Below are 17,680 nucleotides of genomic sequence, written 5' to 3' on the forward strand. Positions count from 1 at the left end.
TCATTTTCTGTGACGGAAAGTTCAGGATTTTTTGGGGAGACAGATTTCCTACCACCCTCAGTTCCCACTTGTTTCCTGTGAAGGACAGTGCCTGACTGCATGAGTGGGCCAAGAGACACAAAAGGTCTTACAGTGCTATGTTGAGAAATAAGGAATAGGGGTAACTGCTGTATTTGGGGCCATGATGTGATGCCACTCGTGCATACCTAGAAACCACAGACCGTTTTGAAAACTAGACGTAAGAAGCTGGCTCTTTATATAGTATACCTAAAAGAGGTATACTGTGCTAAGAGTCCAAGTATTCCCCTATAAGTGCTGTAGCAACCCCAAAGGTTCTCTCTTAGAGGGTAGTGTGGTCGAGCAGCCTTAGGCTTAGGAGAAAGGAGTGTTAGACATTTACTGCATGCACACGGTCAATAAATGATGCACACAACTCAATGAAGAGATCCGCACCAATTTATTATAAAAAAAAAAAAAACACTTATCTTTTTTGCGATATATTGCAAACCGGTAATTTACAGCGACTTACAGGGCCAACTTCCGGACTTAAGGTGAGTATGGGGCAGGGTCCAATAGGTCACCCCGGCCATCACTAGGGTGGCTGGGTGCGCAGGTGCAATTCAGCATCCGGTGCCCTGTTGAAGTCAGTGGGGATTGGTCCAGTCAAAAAGATGCTGCAAACTGGGACTGGGCAACAGTCCGACTGAACCAACAAGAAGGCTCAGGTCTCACAATGCTCTGGCTTGTAGGGACTTCTTTGGTTCTCTTCTCATCTGGCCGGACGACGTAGTGCAGAGGTGTTCAGAGGCACTCGCAATATTGGGGCTTGCACAAAGAGGCCGCAAGCAGCATTGGGGACTTCACAGCTGGCAAACCCAAGGTGGGCTTCAGATTTGGAGGGTCTGTGGACCATGCTGCCACTGTTGGCCAACTTCAGCTCAGGTAAGGGGGCACAGGTGCAGTGAAGCTTTCCGGTGTCGGCTTTTTGGCAGTCTGCAGTCCTTGCAGCTCTTCTGAGGTGCCTACAGGATGGAAGGGAGCAACTCCAGTACTTCACGGGAGTCCTTGGTCTTGAGTGAAGGCTGGCAGTCCTTCCAGGCTTTTGGAGGCACAGTCAGCCGCAGGACGAATCGTCTTTGGCGCAATTGTCGAGGACAGCAGGCTGGCAGGCCGGCTGGGTTGGCACCAAGTCAGTTGCTGGTTTTCTGTTCTTGCTTTTGTGACTCTTCCGTGTCTGTCTTCTTCTTGCAGGTCGGCAGGATCTGATTTCCTGGTGCCAGGGACTCCCCGAAAAACACTAGACTTTGGGGTGTTAAGATAGTGTAGCGTAGATGCCCGTGGGCTACGTATCCCTGGGGTCACTACTTGTCCTATACGAACACTTCCTGTGGGAAGTGGACAAAACCGAGTTCCTTAATCTGCCATCACCAAGATGGCTGACTTTTAAATTTTGCATCCACATCGGGTAACTCAAATTAGGAGTGGAACTATCCTGAGGGTCGACACGCCTCTCTGACTACTCATTTTCTTCCCTGTTTTAGAAATTGTTCATATGTGTAAAGGCAGGTCATTCTGCCCTTTTGGAGCCAGTTAGATGTCACTTCAGGTGCTGCATAAGCAGTGAATGTGTGTGAGTACGAGTCCGGGCTGAGCAAAGGTGTCTGGAAGGTTTCTGAAATCTGATGTGGAATTAAGGTAGACTGAATCATTGCTGTGTAAGGCTTTCAATATGTGTTTCAGTAGTTGGAAAAGAACTGTGGATGAGGAGTCGGTGAAGCTGGTTGAGGTACAGGGTGTGTGTGTGTGTTGGGATGTTGAGGGAGGAGGATGTCTTCTGTGTTCGGTATGGCTTAGAGCCATCCGCTTAGTTGAGTGAGGGAGTATTTCAGTATTGGGTTTGAATTCATAGATGAAGATGAAGATTAGGTGATGGCATGCATATCTGTACTACCTTTACCATATGCCTTCTACTTGTGCAGGATCCCTGTGAAAGCACACCTAGCCTAAGCTGCTTCTTCTCTGTCCTCATCAGAGTCCTGACTATTCCCGTACACTTATCATGTGAACCTATACCAACTGCTTCTGTCACTAGCTACTCGAAGCTCAAGAAACCAGGTCTTTCATGCCCCTTCAGCGCACTCACTGTGCTCCATCCAACTCCTTCCAGTTTGTGGATGCAATGGACAGCATCTACTGGATTGCATGCTAGGGTGCAACCTCATATTTAATCTTGCATATCGCCCTGACTGCTTGATTCATATCTTTACATAAATATGTCAAGGCATATGCTAATTTGAGCACAAGGAATTGCCATCAAGTATGCTGAAAATAATGGCCCTCCCTACCTATTACCATCTGGCATGAAAGTCCAAGAAGAGCAAGACATTTCTTGCAAGATATAGGTGACTGTGACTGCTATTGTTCTATCAAGAATCAAAACTTCACTGTGGCTATAGGCGATCGTTCCAGTAGTGTGTAGGCTACTGGAATGGAAGCACTGGTATTGCAGAAGCCTTAACTGTGAATCCTACTCCTGGCCTCATTGAGGGACAGCAAGCTCTGCTACCCCGTCATTTGACTGACAGCTCTCTGAGGTGACTGAGCTGTAAAAGTCTGGTTTAATTGCATCTCTGCATTAATGAGGACAAGTGTTCCTTAATCTGGTTTGGGTACATAGCATGGTCCACTACACAATGCTGGGGAGTGGAAGAACAGTCCAAGTAATTAATCAATAGCAGTTATTCCGTACACAAATTGTGAAATCCAGTGCCTCTGAACAGGCTCCACTTCTTGCAGTCTTGTTGTACTTAGTATCCAACCTGTCCCAATGCATCCCTGTGATTTGTCCTCTATGGACCACTTTCTGTTTAGGGACTGACTTCCATGTCCAGGTGCATTCTAGCTATAAAAGTTGACCGGTCATGTGAAGTATTTGAATCTTGGTTCTGCGCCTCATCCTTTTTTACAGACTGCACCATGTGAAGTGAACCCACAAGCTTTAAATTGCCTCATTTGTTTGTTAGCTTGTTCAGTCAGGCTTCTCAGAATTGTGTGTGGACCATCCCTGGCTAGTAGAACTTAGGCTCAAACATGTTGTATGTACCATTAGCAGGGCACCTTAAGCAGATCATGGGCTTCTGACAGCAGAACACTCCTATGAACCTGCAAGACTACCAGCCTCAGCCTGGAGCTAAGTTCTGTGTCCGCACACTTGCTGTACAGCAACCCTTCCTCCCAAACTCTATTTGGCTAATACCAATGTTGGGCAACCTTCTGCAAGTACAAAAGAGCAGAGTGCCCAACTTAAGCCTTACTGAACTCCTCTTGGGTAAGTTCTCTGACAAATCCTGAAGCTTTGGCACTGACCAAGACTCCAGCATGTGGTATGCCTCTGAGGCCGTATCCTCCTCTCTGTCTGGAGCAGGTGAGGTGGGCACCAAACCCTGTCTCATCTCAGGTTGCCCTGAAGCTCCCTTCATTAATTTCATCGGGTCTCTCCACCCTAGGAGTGAATTGTAGTCTAAATGCTGGGGCTTCACCCAAGTGTCTGAAGCCTTTCTGGTAGTATTTATTTCATTTTGGGCTGTTACCTGATAGACTAAACATGATAGTGCATGTTAGGACTTTATTCTACCACCATAAGCTGGACTGCCTGGCTTCACCCCAGCACAGAGACAGAGTTTTGTGCATCACGTACTCTCATGGTCCACACAGAACACTCTACAGTATGCTCACTCAGCCTATGCATACAGACACATCATATCACTATTTCATCCCCTTTCCTTATGGGTAGATGTCAGTCAAATGCAACAATCATGCAGAAACCAGGAGACAAACTCTGATGTCTTTATCTTCTCAAGCAGTGCACACTAGTTTACACTGACTGCACATACAGCTCTGCACTCTACCACACCCAGCACTCTGCCACACTAGCTGGCCATACCACCATGCCCAAATAACAGATGGAAAACACACTTAAAATTGCACTCAGCACTGTCCTTCCTCCCTCTGCAGCACCAACATCAATTGGGCTATATATCCCATGATGATGATGATTGCTTTCAGTATGTGCTGACCGATCATAAAAACATTGAAACAACAAAGTATTGCAGTACTTCCAACCCCTAAGACCAGTCCATTATATAGCGTCTGACCAGTGTCAAAAGATTCCCTGGGCAGGAAGCACTTGCATACTAAACCCTACACTTAGGTCCTTTGAAGACAAGTTGGGTCCTTTCATCAATACACAATGATACTGGACTCCAGGGCATGCAAGTTGAAACACACAGAAAAAACTGACAGACATTATACTCTGCCTCAATTACCATCCACTTGTTGAAACTTAGTGTGCAATGATGACTGTTCCCAGTGCGCACAGAGGTAGAATCTGTGTCTTGCAGCCACAACTTACAAGGGTAATACTTTCACTTGTGACCATGTACTCTGCTTCACCTTTGCAGGTGGTCCCTTAACAATAAAAAAATATAATTCCTGACAACAGTACTTCACTTCCTTATAAGAGCGCACCAAACACATAGTGCTCCACTTGCCTCCATTGGCAGTACCAGGCTCACACAATGCTACTGGGTACACATTTTTTTCAATCTTGCATACTAGTCCCCTCACATCTCTATATAATTCCACACCACCATACATATGGCCACTAAATTGCACTTCTGATTTACAGTGTTCTCAGTCAACAAAGTATGCCCAGTTTTACTTGGAGAAGAACACGTTGAACCTTCCACAACTTGTATTGCAACCTTAAACTTGAAACACCCACTTAATTTTGAAATATTTAAGACTATATATAAAAGCACCTCACCGTCATAAAATCAGCAAATTTCCCAAATATTATAAATGCTTTATAAAACTCCAAAATTGCATGTGTATCAAGCAAGGAAATACATTGAAAGCATTCATTTACAAAGTTAACATAAATGTGATTTCCCACCCACTAAATCATGACATTAGTTAAAAAACTATTTGACGTTTCTTTTGAACAGTGCCCAACACTGTCTTAGTATCTCCAGTGCTTTTGGGTCCACTTCCTTTGAACTTCTGAAATAACCAATTCCGCTTTCAACTGTATTTCTGATCGCCTTTTATTATGCTGAGCACCCTCTTGAAAGACCATCTTAAACTAAAGAACTACGAAAAGTCTTTCTTTACTTTCAAACATCGGCTCAGTTTAGTCCTACCTTGCTGTCTTTGTATTTGTAATTGTATATACTGTTGCGTTTCATAGCTCTGAAGTAAGAGGCTGTATCAGCTCTACAGGTGAGAGAACTATTGCTATGGACACAGCAATAGGTATGCTGTTGGTCCTCCTCCATTGCCTTATTAGGTGGCCCACAGACACTACCACAATATTGATCCCCAAGGAGTTCAGCAGACCATACCACTGGAGCATTGGCACTGCTCAGAAAACTTATAAACCACACCCAGGTGGTACTTCCCTTAATACGGATTATGTGCCTAACCACAGTGACCATCTGCCTCTCCTCACCATAGAGAGTACTGCACATTGCTGTGCTCTTTTGCCCAAGCTGTGGGACCCCCTCTGATTCCCAGATTATCCCGCTCCTCTTCACAGGAATTGTCTGTGGTGCAGAATGACAGAGCTTGTCCTGGTCTGACACCTGCACATGAAACGACCCACCCTTTGGCCATTCACCATCCTTCACGTGTCAAATCAGCAGTCAGTTTATGGTGCTTATCTTGGTGCAGGAAATAGTAATTGTGCTCATGGATGGCTTAAATGCTGCTCATGGATGAATTAAATGCTGCACCCTCGCTCCAGCTAGGCACAAAATGGACAAATTAAAACATCCATTACCACAGAATGGAAATACTTCAAAGACATTGGTTGCCCCTTCCAACTGCATTAAATGGAAGTTCTGTTTTTTTATTGTGCACCTCTGCTGCTCTGAGCTTGCAATGAAATTCGCAACAGATCACTGCCCATTTCCACTGTGTTATATTTTAGTGCAATTCCTTTAACATACAGTCACCTAAAAGTCCAGCAGGCTAAAGTTCTTTGCCAACACTCCTCACCGGGGGTGTGTTGGGGGGATTTTGGAGAATTCAGGGCAGCCAGATATGCACAGAACAGGATGCTCTTTCCTTAACAAAACATGGCAACTAAACAGAATTGCGGTATGTCTGGAATGTGAACAGCCTTAACCAAAGTGAGAGAGTGTCAGTCAAGCTCTGTGTAAGGAGATACTCTCTGAATATATTACACCTTCATGTGACCCATCTTTTGGGTATGAACTGCGGTTTTCTTGGCTGCTTTAGTTACACCAGAGTGCATTACTCTGGTTTGACTCATGGCTCTTGAGTCTACATTCGCCTCCAAAACACCTTCCACCTGAAGCAGATCTCCACACCAACAATTTAGGTCGGTACATTGGTGTCACAGGCCGGAGTGGCTCCCAGGAACACTGATAAGTATGTACGTCAATGTGGATTTACAGAAAATCATCCTCTTATTGTGTTGAATTACTGTTGGACTCCCGCTGGGAGTGACAATCGTAGGGTAGACTTTAACACCATTATGAACTTCTGTTTAGATATGAGCAGATATTCTGCAAAACACAGATCCAGGGCTTTATTGAAATATGTAACTTCAGTTGAGTCTTGTGTCACGTGGCAGGGACAACACACACGAGACAGGCGAACGAGTTACTTACCTTCGGTAACGACTTTCCTCGTGGATACATTAGCTACCTGTGGATTCCTCACCTAATGAATACTCCCATTGTGCCAGCACTCGACGGAAATCTTCTTCCTAGCTTCTGCACGTCGACGAGGACGTCACATTTGCCCACGCGACGCCGTCTGACGTCATACAGGCAATAAGAGGTCCTCGCCGACATCAGTACCAACATTTTTTACGTGCCTGAGAATAATAAACCATTGAGATGAAAGAACCATAGCAATATTTAATGACATTTCAAACAAATACATCATTCTGAAAAGTCGGTCTACCAATTTCTTTTTTTTTATTTTTATTTTTTTCTTTTTTTTTATTAAAACAAGTAAATATATGAACTATATATATATATATATATATATATATATATATATATATATATATATATATATATATATACACACACACAAGCATATATACATGATATATACCAATCCTCAAAACCAAGAGGAGCACACTCAAGAATTACTTGGTTAGACCAAACAGGCAACGGGGAGGCGGGTGGGACCGTGAGGAATCCACAGGTAGCTAATGTATCCACCAGAAAAGTCGTTACCGAAGGTAAGTAACTCGTTCTTCTGATGGATACAACTACCTGTGGATTCCTCACCTAATGAATAGAGTCCCAAAGCAGTACCGCACTCGGTGGTGGGTGCCTGAATGGTCAAACAAAGAAATCCTGCAGCACCGACCGTGCAAAATGGCTGTCCCTTCTGACCTCAGAGTCCAAGCAGTAATGTTTCACAAAAGTATGAAGGGACGACCAAGTTGCGGCCTTGCAGATGTCGACCACAGGAACACCTCTAGCCAAGGCCGAGGAAGCCTACTTAGCTCTGGTGGAATGAGCTCTTATACCATCAGGGGGATCCTTCTTTGCTAAAGAGTAACACATTTTAATGCAAAGAACAACCCACCTGGAGAGTGTTCTCTTATGGACTGCCTTTCCTCTCCTCTTTCCCACGTAACCGATGAAAAGCTGATCCTCCAACCTGAAATCCTTTGTCCTGTCTATGTAAAAGCTTAACGCCCTCTTTGGGTCCAAGCGGTGTAGTCTCTCTTCTTCCTTTGAAGGATGAGGCGGAGGATAAAACGTGGAAAGAGTAATTGTCTGAGCCAAATGGAAGGGTGAAACAACCTTCAGAAGGAAAGCAGCCTTGGTCGTCAACACCACCTTATCCCCATAAAAAGTTGTATAAGGGGGTTTTACCGATAGAGCCTGCAACTCACTCACTCTCCTTGCAGATGTTATAGCAACCAGGAAAACTGTTTTAAGAACTAACAATCTTATGGGGCAAGAATGCATAGGCTCAAAAGGGGACCCCATAAGGAAAGTTAGGACCAAGGACAAATCCCATTGAGGCATAACGAAAGGATTTGGAGGAAATGTATTCATAAGGCCCTTCAAGAATCTAAGTACTATAGGAGATTTAAATAACGAAGGCTGGTCTGGAAGACAAATAAAGGCTGACAAGGCAGACAAGTAACCCTTAACAGTAGCCACTGCACAACCCCTCTGTGCTAAAGACCAAGCAAAAGATAAAACATCCGACAAATGAGCACGTAAGGGATCAATCTGCCTCTCTCCACACCATACCACAAATTTAGACCACCTATTAGCGTAGATAGATTTAGTGGAGTGTCGACTGGCCGCTAAGATAACATCCACTACATCAGGCGGGAGAGAAAAGGAACTCAAGTTGCCCCGCTCAATCTCCAGGCATGAAGGTGCAGGCTCTGGAGGTTGGGGTATAAAACCTGCCCCTGCGACTGCGAGAGGAGGTCTGCCCTGAGAGGGAGACGGAGCGGAGGGCACAGTGAGAGTTGGAGAAGGTCGGAATACCACACCCTCCTTGGCCAATCCGGAGCAATTAAGATTACTTGGGCCCGGTCTTGGCGAATTTTCCTCAACACTCGAGGAATCAAGGGTATGGGCGGGGGAACTCGTAAAGCAACTGGTCGCACCAGGTTCTCTGAAACGCGTCCCCCAACGCTCCTTGCACCGGATACTGGAGGCTGCAGAATAACGGGCAGTGCGAGTTCTCCCGGGTGGCAAACAGATCTATCCAAGGAAACCCCCACATCTGGAAGATTAGACGGACTTGATCTGGATGGAGACGCCACTCGTGGTCGGCCAAGAAATGTCGACTGAGACTGTCCGCACGTACATTCAAGACTCTGGCCAGATGATTTGCTACCAAACAAATCTGATGGTCCTTTGCCCAGGAACATAGCCGAAGAGCTTCTCTGCAGAGAAGGTACGACCCCACTCCTCCCTGTTTGTTTATATACCACATCGCGGTAGTATTGTCCGTCAGGACCTGAACCGACTGACCGCGAAGGGATGGGAGGAAGGCCTTGAGAGCCAGACGTACAGCCCGTAACTCCAACAGATTGATATGAAACATCTGTTCCTCTGGAGACCAAAGCCCTTTGATCTCCAGGTCCCCCAGATGAGCTCCCCACCCTAGAGTGGAAGCATCCATTATAACCGTGGTCACTGGTGGAGGCTGCATGAACGGCCTTCCCCGGGAATGATTGTCGCCCTCAATCCACCACTTCAAATCCGTGGCAGCATCTCTGGAGATCTTTACAGAACCTTCGAGATCTCCTTTGTGTTGAGACCACTGCCCTCGGAGGCACCACTGAAGAGCCCTCATGTGCCAGCGAGCATGCATGACCAACAGTATGCAGGAGGCAAACAGACCGAGCAGACGTAGGACCTTGAGGACTGGAATGACCGCTCCACTTTGAAACATTGGAACCAACGCCTGAATGTCTTGAATCCGCGGAGGAACGGCTCGATTCAATGTTGTATCCAGTACTGCCCCTATGAACTGGAGGCGCTGAGAGGGCTCTAGGTGAGATTTGGGCACGTTCACCGAAAAGCCCAGGTCGAACAACAACTGGGTTGTCGACTGCAGATGATGCAACACAAGCTCCGGGGACTTGGCTTTGATCAACCAGTCGTCCAGGTACGGGAATACTGCTATCCCCTTCCTTCTGAGCTCTGCCGCAACCACCGACATCACCTTCGTGAAGACTCGAGGTGCTGAAGTAAGACCAAACGAGAGGACCGCAAACTGATAGTGCTGCGACCCCACCACAAACCGGAGATCCTTCCTGTGCAACTTGAGTATCGGGATATGAAAGTAAGCATCCTGCAAGTCGACAGACACCATCCAGTCTCCCTTGTTCAACGCCAAAAGCACCTGAGCTAGGGTCAGCATCTTGAACTTTTCCTGTTTGAGGAACCAATTCAAAATCCTCAGGTCCAGGATTGGTCTCAACCGACCATCCTTCTTGGGAATCAGGAAATACCTTGAGTAACAACCTTGACCCTTTTCCTGCTCTGGAACCAACTCCACCGCGCCCTTTGAAAGGAGGACTTGAACCTCCTGTTCTAATAACAGGAGGTGTTCTTCTGAACAATAAGATGGGTGGGGCAGGATGGGGGGTGGAAACTCCCGAAAGGGAAGGGTGTAGCCTTTTCCCACAATGCTGGTAACCCAGGAGTCTGATGTGATGACCTCCCACTTGTGGAGAAAATACAGTAACCTCCCCCCTATGGGAGAAGAGTGAGTGGGAATAGGTGGAAGCCTAAGGCTGCTTCCCCAGCTGCACCCCTCCAGTGGAAGAGGAAGAGGGAGAGTGCTGTTGAGAGGCTCCCCTGGTTCGGACCCTACCCCTCCCTCTAAAAGATCTATAGGAGAGAGAGGAGGTAGGCTGCTGGAATTTCCCCCGAAAGGAGGAAGAGGAGGAGCCACGACCAAATCCTCGAAACCTCCTAAACAATCTGGAGGAGGCAGAAGAAGTGGCTTGCAATCCTAGCGACTTGGCCGTGGCCCTGCTCTCCTTAAACCTCTCCAAGGCCGAATCTGCCTTGGCACCAAAGAGCTTGTTCCCATCAAAAGGGAGGTCTAGCAGGGTCGACTGTACATCCGATGAAAACCCTGAGTTACGAAGCCAAGCCTGCCTCCTCGGAACTACAGCAGTACCCATTGCTCTAGCCACAGTCAGTTGTATCCAACCCAGATTGGATAACCTGAGTTGCAGCAGCTTGAGCGTCCGATACCAGATTCAATAGACCTTGAGGGACCTCCGTATGCGTAGATGTAATTTTGTCCATCAGTGCATAAATGTACCTCCCTAAAATACACGTAGCATTGGTGGACTTTAATGCCATGCTACATGACGAGAACACCTTTTTGGATGCCATGTCCATCTTCTTGGAGTCTCTATCCGATGGCACAGATGGAAAAGACCCATGCGCAGATCTTGCCGAGCAGGAAGCCTGGACCACCAAGCTTTCAGGTGTTGGATGTCTGGTAAGAAAGCCAGGGTCAGCCGTTGCAGCCCGATATCTCCTAGCCAAAGACCTATAGACAGCTGGAGAACACACCGGCTTCTTCCAGACCTCCAAAACAGGTTCCAGCAGCGCCTCGTTGAACGGCAAAAGTGGTTCCGCTGATGTAGAGGCCGGGTGCAACACCTCTGTCAACAGATTCTGCTTCACCTCAGTCACCGGCAAAGGCAGTTCCAAGACGTTAGCTGCCTTCCTTATAACAGCATGAAAAGTGGCTGCCTCTTCCGTATACTCCCCAGGAGATGACAAGTCCCACTCAGGGGAAGTATCTAGGCCACTAGCCGTGTCCAGCCCATGGAGACCCTCACAAGAGTCCTCAATCTCTCCTTCCTCCAGGTTCTGCTGATACTCCTGTTCTTCCAGGAGACGGAGAGCAAGCCTCCTCGAGTGCAGCCTCTCCTCAATCTCGTCAGCAGATGTCGAAGAACGACTCCAACCTCCGGATCCGTCCGACGTCGGGTCTACAGGCGCCACAGGTACCTTCGGCGCCGAACCAGGAGTCGGATGGAGAGAAGACTGCTTCGGAGTCGTAGAAGGCCTAGACGGCGTCACTGGCCAAAACCCCGAAGCCGCTGGAGCCGAAACTCTCGGAGCCGAAGTCTCTGGATCCACCAGAGCCGACACCGGCACGGAGCCGGAGCACCCATGTTAAAAGCCAAAGGGCCCGAAGGCCCAGCCGGTGCACCACCTGGAGCCATCTGCTGAAAGATGGAGAACATTGCATTTAAAAATGCGGTATTATCGGCTCCAGGGGCCGGAAAAGCCGGGTACTGGGGTGCCTGGATCGAAGGCAACACCAACGCCGGCCTCGACGTCTGTAACGTCTGAGAAAACATTTGAGGCTGTGGAACCTCAAACACTGAAGGCGGTTGGCCCGACGACCCGGGCGAAGTCGGTGAGGCTGGAGAAGGCAACGGCGTTGACGGATGGGGAGTGACTGTGGGACTGACCTCCCAAGTCTTCCGACGCCGTGTCGATGGCGACCTCGACCGAGACCTCTCTTTACTCGACCGGCGCCGTGATTCTCGACGACGCCGGGAGTCCCGATGACGCCAATGAGACTTCGGTGATGAGGATTTTCGATGGTGACTCTTCTTTTTCGACTTCGCCATAAAAAGCTTGGCCTCGCGCTCTTTCAGGGCCTTCGGATTCATATGCTGACATGAATCACACCTGCCAACATCATGATCGGAACTTAGACACCACAAACAGTCGGAATGTGGGTCCGTTACCGACATTTTGCCCCCACACTCACGACAGGGCTTAAAACCTGACTTCCTCTGCGACATTGTAATCTCAGAGAAAAAACACAGCCAAAAAACACACTGTAACTGTCGAACAGCAACAGTAGCTCCCTCGAAGATAACCGTTTCGAATGGCACGGAAAAAAGGGAACTGACGTCGGCACGTCGGCGAGGACCTCTTATTGCCTGTATGACGTCAGACGGCGTCGCGTGGGCAAATGTAACGTCCTCGTCGACGTGCAGAAGCTAGGAAGAAGATTTCCGTCGAGTGCTGGCGCAATGGGAGTATTCATTAGGTGAGGAATCCACAGGTAGTTGTATCCATCAGAAAATATACTTACTTTCTGTCCCCCACTGGTTCTTTTCACCAATATATTATATATTTTTCCCAGCAACAGAGATGTTTGTTGAAACAAACCCACGTATCCTTCCGAGTTGAGGTGGTAGCAACTGCTGTTCAGTTGGTGGTTCAGAAAACCTCCTCCTATAATCCTGCAACATAGCTTGCAGATCCCGGGCCAATGAAACAGGTAATTGTAGTTCCTCCTGCTATTGAGGTTGATAATGGTGCTTGGAATAATATTGCTGGTGATACTGTTCGTTTCCTCCTCAAGGTCATCATCCTCATGGGAATTTAACTAATAACTCAGATGGACTGTGTGCAGACCCAAATGGTCCATCATCTGACTCGATATCCAGCAGATGAGTTGGACGAAAAGGTGAAACCTTACTTGGGGACTTTAGCGCTGGAGTCACTGTTCCTGTAACCATCTTTATTATCATCATCGACTGTCCCATCACCGACTCCATGGTTGGCACTGGAGTTGTAGGCATTGATGAATGTTGTTTCGCCAATGATGATGGCTTCCTTGGTGTTGCCTTTGATGTCATCGACAGTGCTGCCATTGACAGCATAGACTGACAGAAGCTTCAACAGTGGGTGAATTCTCATTGGCTATATGGGAGTTTTGACAGTCGACAGGAATGATGTCATTGATGGTGTTTTTGAAATAGTCTGTTCCTTTGTCATTGTTGATTCTCCTGACTTTCAGAGATGGGGTGGTGGGCTGAGAAGAGGCCCTTTCTGTGGAGATGAGGGTTTTCTCCTACTGTTTCAGGGGGGCCTTACGGTGTGTTTTCAAGGCCTTTCTGCTCTCCACAGATGTCCCCTGATCAGAGGATCTTGCCCTTTTTCATGACCTCTCAGAGGTGTCACTGTCATCATCAGAAGTGGTAATCTTCTGGGTTTTAGACTTCTCTAGCCACAGAAGTAGCCTCACTTCTCTGTCCTTCAAAGTCTTTGAAGAGAAAGTTCTACGTATCTTACAATCCTTTACCTGATGGTTGGGGTAGAGGCAGTAAAGGCATTCTTTATGTGAGTCATCCACATGAAGTCGCTTTCTTCCACAGGACTTGCAAGATCTAAAGGGTCCTTTTCTGGAAGTATCAGACATAGAATTCAGCTGACTTAGTTTGAAGTAAGGAATAAACTGAGCAGAGCTCAAGGAGACTTCCTTCACACGATTTGCGGTAGAAAATCTGAGGGATGCAGCCTCTCTTGGGAGTGTTCAAAAGGGTGCTGTTGCCTGGTTGGTCATAGTTTTAAGTTAAGTCCTTGTTTAAAAAGTACATAGATACATTATTAAAGTGACTATTCATTGCCACTCGGGCCTTTGGTAATAATACATACGGCTATGTTATGATACTGTGGGACTCCCACTTTCACACGCTTGAATCATTCCCCAATATCAATCTATGAAAGATACCAATACCGGAGAACTGAAGTTACAGTTAAGTAACTCATTTTCAGCATTATAAGTTACAGACGCCACTGCAGGTAGAAATTGACTGCCCCATGGTTAAAGAACTAAATATATGCTCCTTAACACCCTGACTGGCCTACAGGCAAGGACCTTCTCAGATATTTTCATCTCCTTATTTATTAAAGTCATAGGGCGGTATTAAGAGCATTTGTCTGGAGGTTTGTCTGGCTTTGGCATTACCACCAGTGTGGCCAAGCAGATCTACTAATAAGGAGTTTGTTTGGAGGATGTTTCAAATAAAGTTTCCAAGAACAAAATGAGCAGTGATTTTGCATTCTGGTTTTTGAACATTGGGTTCAGGCCCAATGTCTTCCTCATTGGCATGTCTGAGTCATATGCTGGATCTACATCTCTGAAAGAGGGAGATCCAACTCCTCTATTTGGGAGCTCTGTCCCTCTGAGAGCAGGAGAGCTGCAGTGCACGGCTGAATTGGTGTTGAGGGACTCAGAGAAACCTATCTGTACTGTCCACTAGCTGTTCATGCAGTTAATCCTAAAGAGGATGTTGGCCCTCTCTTCCTTAAATATATAACGGTTCTGTACACTGCCCAATGTGCCAGAGTTAGAATAAACTGAGCATTGTCTGTCCCCTTTCTGGTGGAGATCGGCACTAGTCCGGTGTGTCCTCTTTCATTTACTCTTTTCACTGTTGATGGAACGATTTGCAGAGGGAATACAAGAAGATTCACAGCCCTTGGTGGGGGTTGAGGGGCGTTCAGTGGAGAGATGCCCTTATGTGCTGACCATATTCTTCCCTATATTCCGCATACTGGCACACCTGTTCCTTGGTCACCCACATTTTGAAGATCTACTCTGAAGAGGCAGGGCTTAGGTTCAACTGGGGAAAGTCTGTTTGTCCCAATGAAAGGTCACAGTCCACCATGCTTGCTGCACACCCAATTGGATGTTGTAGAAGACCATTTTACATACTTGTGGCAGCAGACTTGTACTAATATTGGGATTTGAATGCAAAACATGAGCTGGAGGGATGCACTGATTCCATAATGGGAACATGAACATTTGTTAAAATGATTTCTGTGGCGTGGCTTCTATGTAGCCTTCAAAACTTTCTGCAAGCCATTACACCCTACTTCAGAGATGCAGTTCATAGTTGGCAGGTTCCTTTGGGTAGGAGACCTCCCAAGGCAATCAGTTGCTAAATGTGTGTGGGCCCCATATGACAGTGGAATGGGAGTGCCAGAACTTTCATACTACTGGGCCTCTCATGTATTTTTAATTAAAGTGTTTTGGTGATCAGCGACCTTCTTCTTTTTTTTTGTTTTGTTTTTTTTTTGGGGGGGGGGGTGTCAATCTAGAGCTCGAATTTCTAGAGAATGTTTACACTCCTCTTATATAGGACCACAGTCCCTCTCACATTACCACCCTTCACCAAGATACCAATACTATGCTGGTGAGAGACCTTAAAGCATATTGAGTGGCAGGGAAGGTTCACAAAAGAAACTCTTGTATGTCAGACTACCTAGCTCTGCCATTTAATAAGGCTAGAGGGATTCCAACCAGGGGACTTAATAGACATATCAAGCCTAGGCAACGTGTGGGCTTGGGAACACATGAAGTCATTTGAGTAATTGTTTGGAAGAATTTTCTTTACATAAAACACAATTCTTTAGATATCTGCAGTTGTGCCAGTTTTTCCTCCTGGAACCCAGATTAATCATGGAGAAAATTAGGGGAAAGGGACACTTCTAAAATATACAGATCATCAGTAATTAACGTGCCAGACCCCTTAAAAAGCTGCAGAGAAGTGTAAACAGGAGCTCAAGGAACTAGACGATGATGAGTGAACTAAGGCAAAAATTGCTTCCCCCTAGCTGGCCATCTCTTCTGTCTCAGGCTAATCCAGTTCAAATATGTCCACAGAGTATTTTCACCCCCCTCCCAATTGGTTACATTGTGAAAAGGCCTGTAGCACATTTCTACATACAATATGGGACTGCCAAGTAATTGCACAATATTCAGAACGTGTACAGCAGACGCTGAGGCGGGAGCTGGGAATTTCAATTGCTGTAGATCCCAGAGCAGCAGTGCAAGGCTTAATGGAGGTCTACGAAGGATCCAGGTCTGCCCCACTACTCTTGACTAATGGCTTCTTAGGAGATAAGTGAACGACTCCACACTATTGGAAAAGCGAAAGAACCCTCCCTTTGGCTGAATGGGTAGGAGGCATGGACTACTGCTCCAAAGCTGAGGAAATGATTTGCAGGGCAAGAGGCTGTTTGAAGAAAAACAAGAAGTTTTGGCGGCCTGATAGGTTCGCTCACATTCAATTTAATTTAGATCTTTGCTATCTTCTGTATCTGAATTGCACCAATCAGAATGCAATGATTTGACAGTGAATGTAATGTGCCTGAACTTGTTAGGTTTGCGTTAGTTGCAATGCTAAATTGTGACACAACAATATCTACAATCTGTTCTGGCACTTTACCTCCTAAATTTACTTATTAGACTATAAGCCTTGTGCAGTCCTAGTTTCTGAAGAAACCAATCTTCCAGCTACGGTTTATCTCCTGCAGAGTTGCAATCAAATCTTAGTTAGCCATATACACAAATATATTTACCCCTCTTTTTGACGCCTCACTTTTCCCTTATATGTGGCTGTTCCAAATAAAATGCTGTCTAATCCCTCTTGATTGCCTCTGACTGTATCTAATTGCTGCCCTAGTCTTTTGGTCACAAAGTGCTTTGAAGTGGGTATTAGGTGCCAGTTATAATTGTAATAGTATGTGCTTACGGCTACATTGTTTGTTCTGAAAATTTCTGGTATTTCCTTAATGTTTGTTCATGGATAAGCTGATGCATCGATTTGCTCTTGATGTGCCTCCTTCAGGTTTTCTGTCCTTCCTTTCTATGCCTGTAGTAGGTAGGCACATTTTTACATGGACCTCGACAGCAACTTTGTGTTTCAAGTATGCTTACTTTATCTTTCAAGCCTAAACCAGCAGAGATAATCATGTACTCCTCGATTTTTTTTTTTTTTTAATATCCTGAGCTGTCTTGTGCATTGTCATTTGATACTCATTCACTTGCTGCCCAGATTGTAGGATTTTATTTACAGCTTCTACTTTAGTGCATTCTTTAATTGTTGTAGTTATTTTCATATTTAAAGCTGCTTTAGTCCCTCAGTGCTACATTGGGCACAGCTTAGTCTGATAATGATTTGAGATTACATATTTTATGGTATATTTCCCCTCTTCTTCAACATAGATGGACAAGATGATGACTCAAAAAAAAGAACAGCCAAAAAGCAAATGCCGCAAAGCTCGAAGACGTCATGGAAACCTGCAACAAGAGTTCAACCGACGGCAACTGAAGAATATTTGGCTAGAGACTCATATCTGGCATGCAAAGAGATTCCACATGGTGAAGAAGTGGGGTTACTGCTTGGGAGACAGACCTACGATGAAGAGTTACAGAGCCTGCTTTCGAGCAATGACTACTCATTGCCTTCTTCAGGTTATAGCACTTCAGTTAAAAAAAAATTGCACGTATACCTTCAATAATGTTAGAGTGT

At 46.1% G+C, this 17,680-nt stretch overlaps 1 protein-coding gene across 2 annotated transcripts in view; it reads left to right on the forward strand.

Annotated features, from left to right (window-relative positions):
- POP1 (POP1 homolog, ribonuclease P/MRP subunit) overlaps window positions 1–17,680 on the forward strand; it is a 287,819-nt gene that overhangs the window by 25,482 nt on the left and 244,657 nt on the right. For both annotated transcript variants that reach the window (XM_069220529.1, XM_069220530.1), the window contains exon 5: window positions 17,374–17,622. In XM_069220529.1, coding sequence (XP_069076630.1) covers window positions 17,374–17,622 — 249 coding nt within the window. The remainder of the gene's footprint in view (window positions 1–17,373; window positions 17,623–17,680) is intronic.

Source organism: Pleurodeles waltl, chromosome 2_2 (genome assembly GCF_031143425.1).
Source record: "Pleurodeles waltl isolate 20211129_DDA chromosome 2_2, aPleWal1.hap1.20221129, whole genome shotgun sequence".
Lineage (NCBI taxonomy): Eukaryota > Metazoa > Chordata > Amphibia > Caudata > Salamandridae > Pleurodeles > Pleurodeles waltl.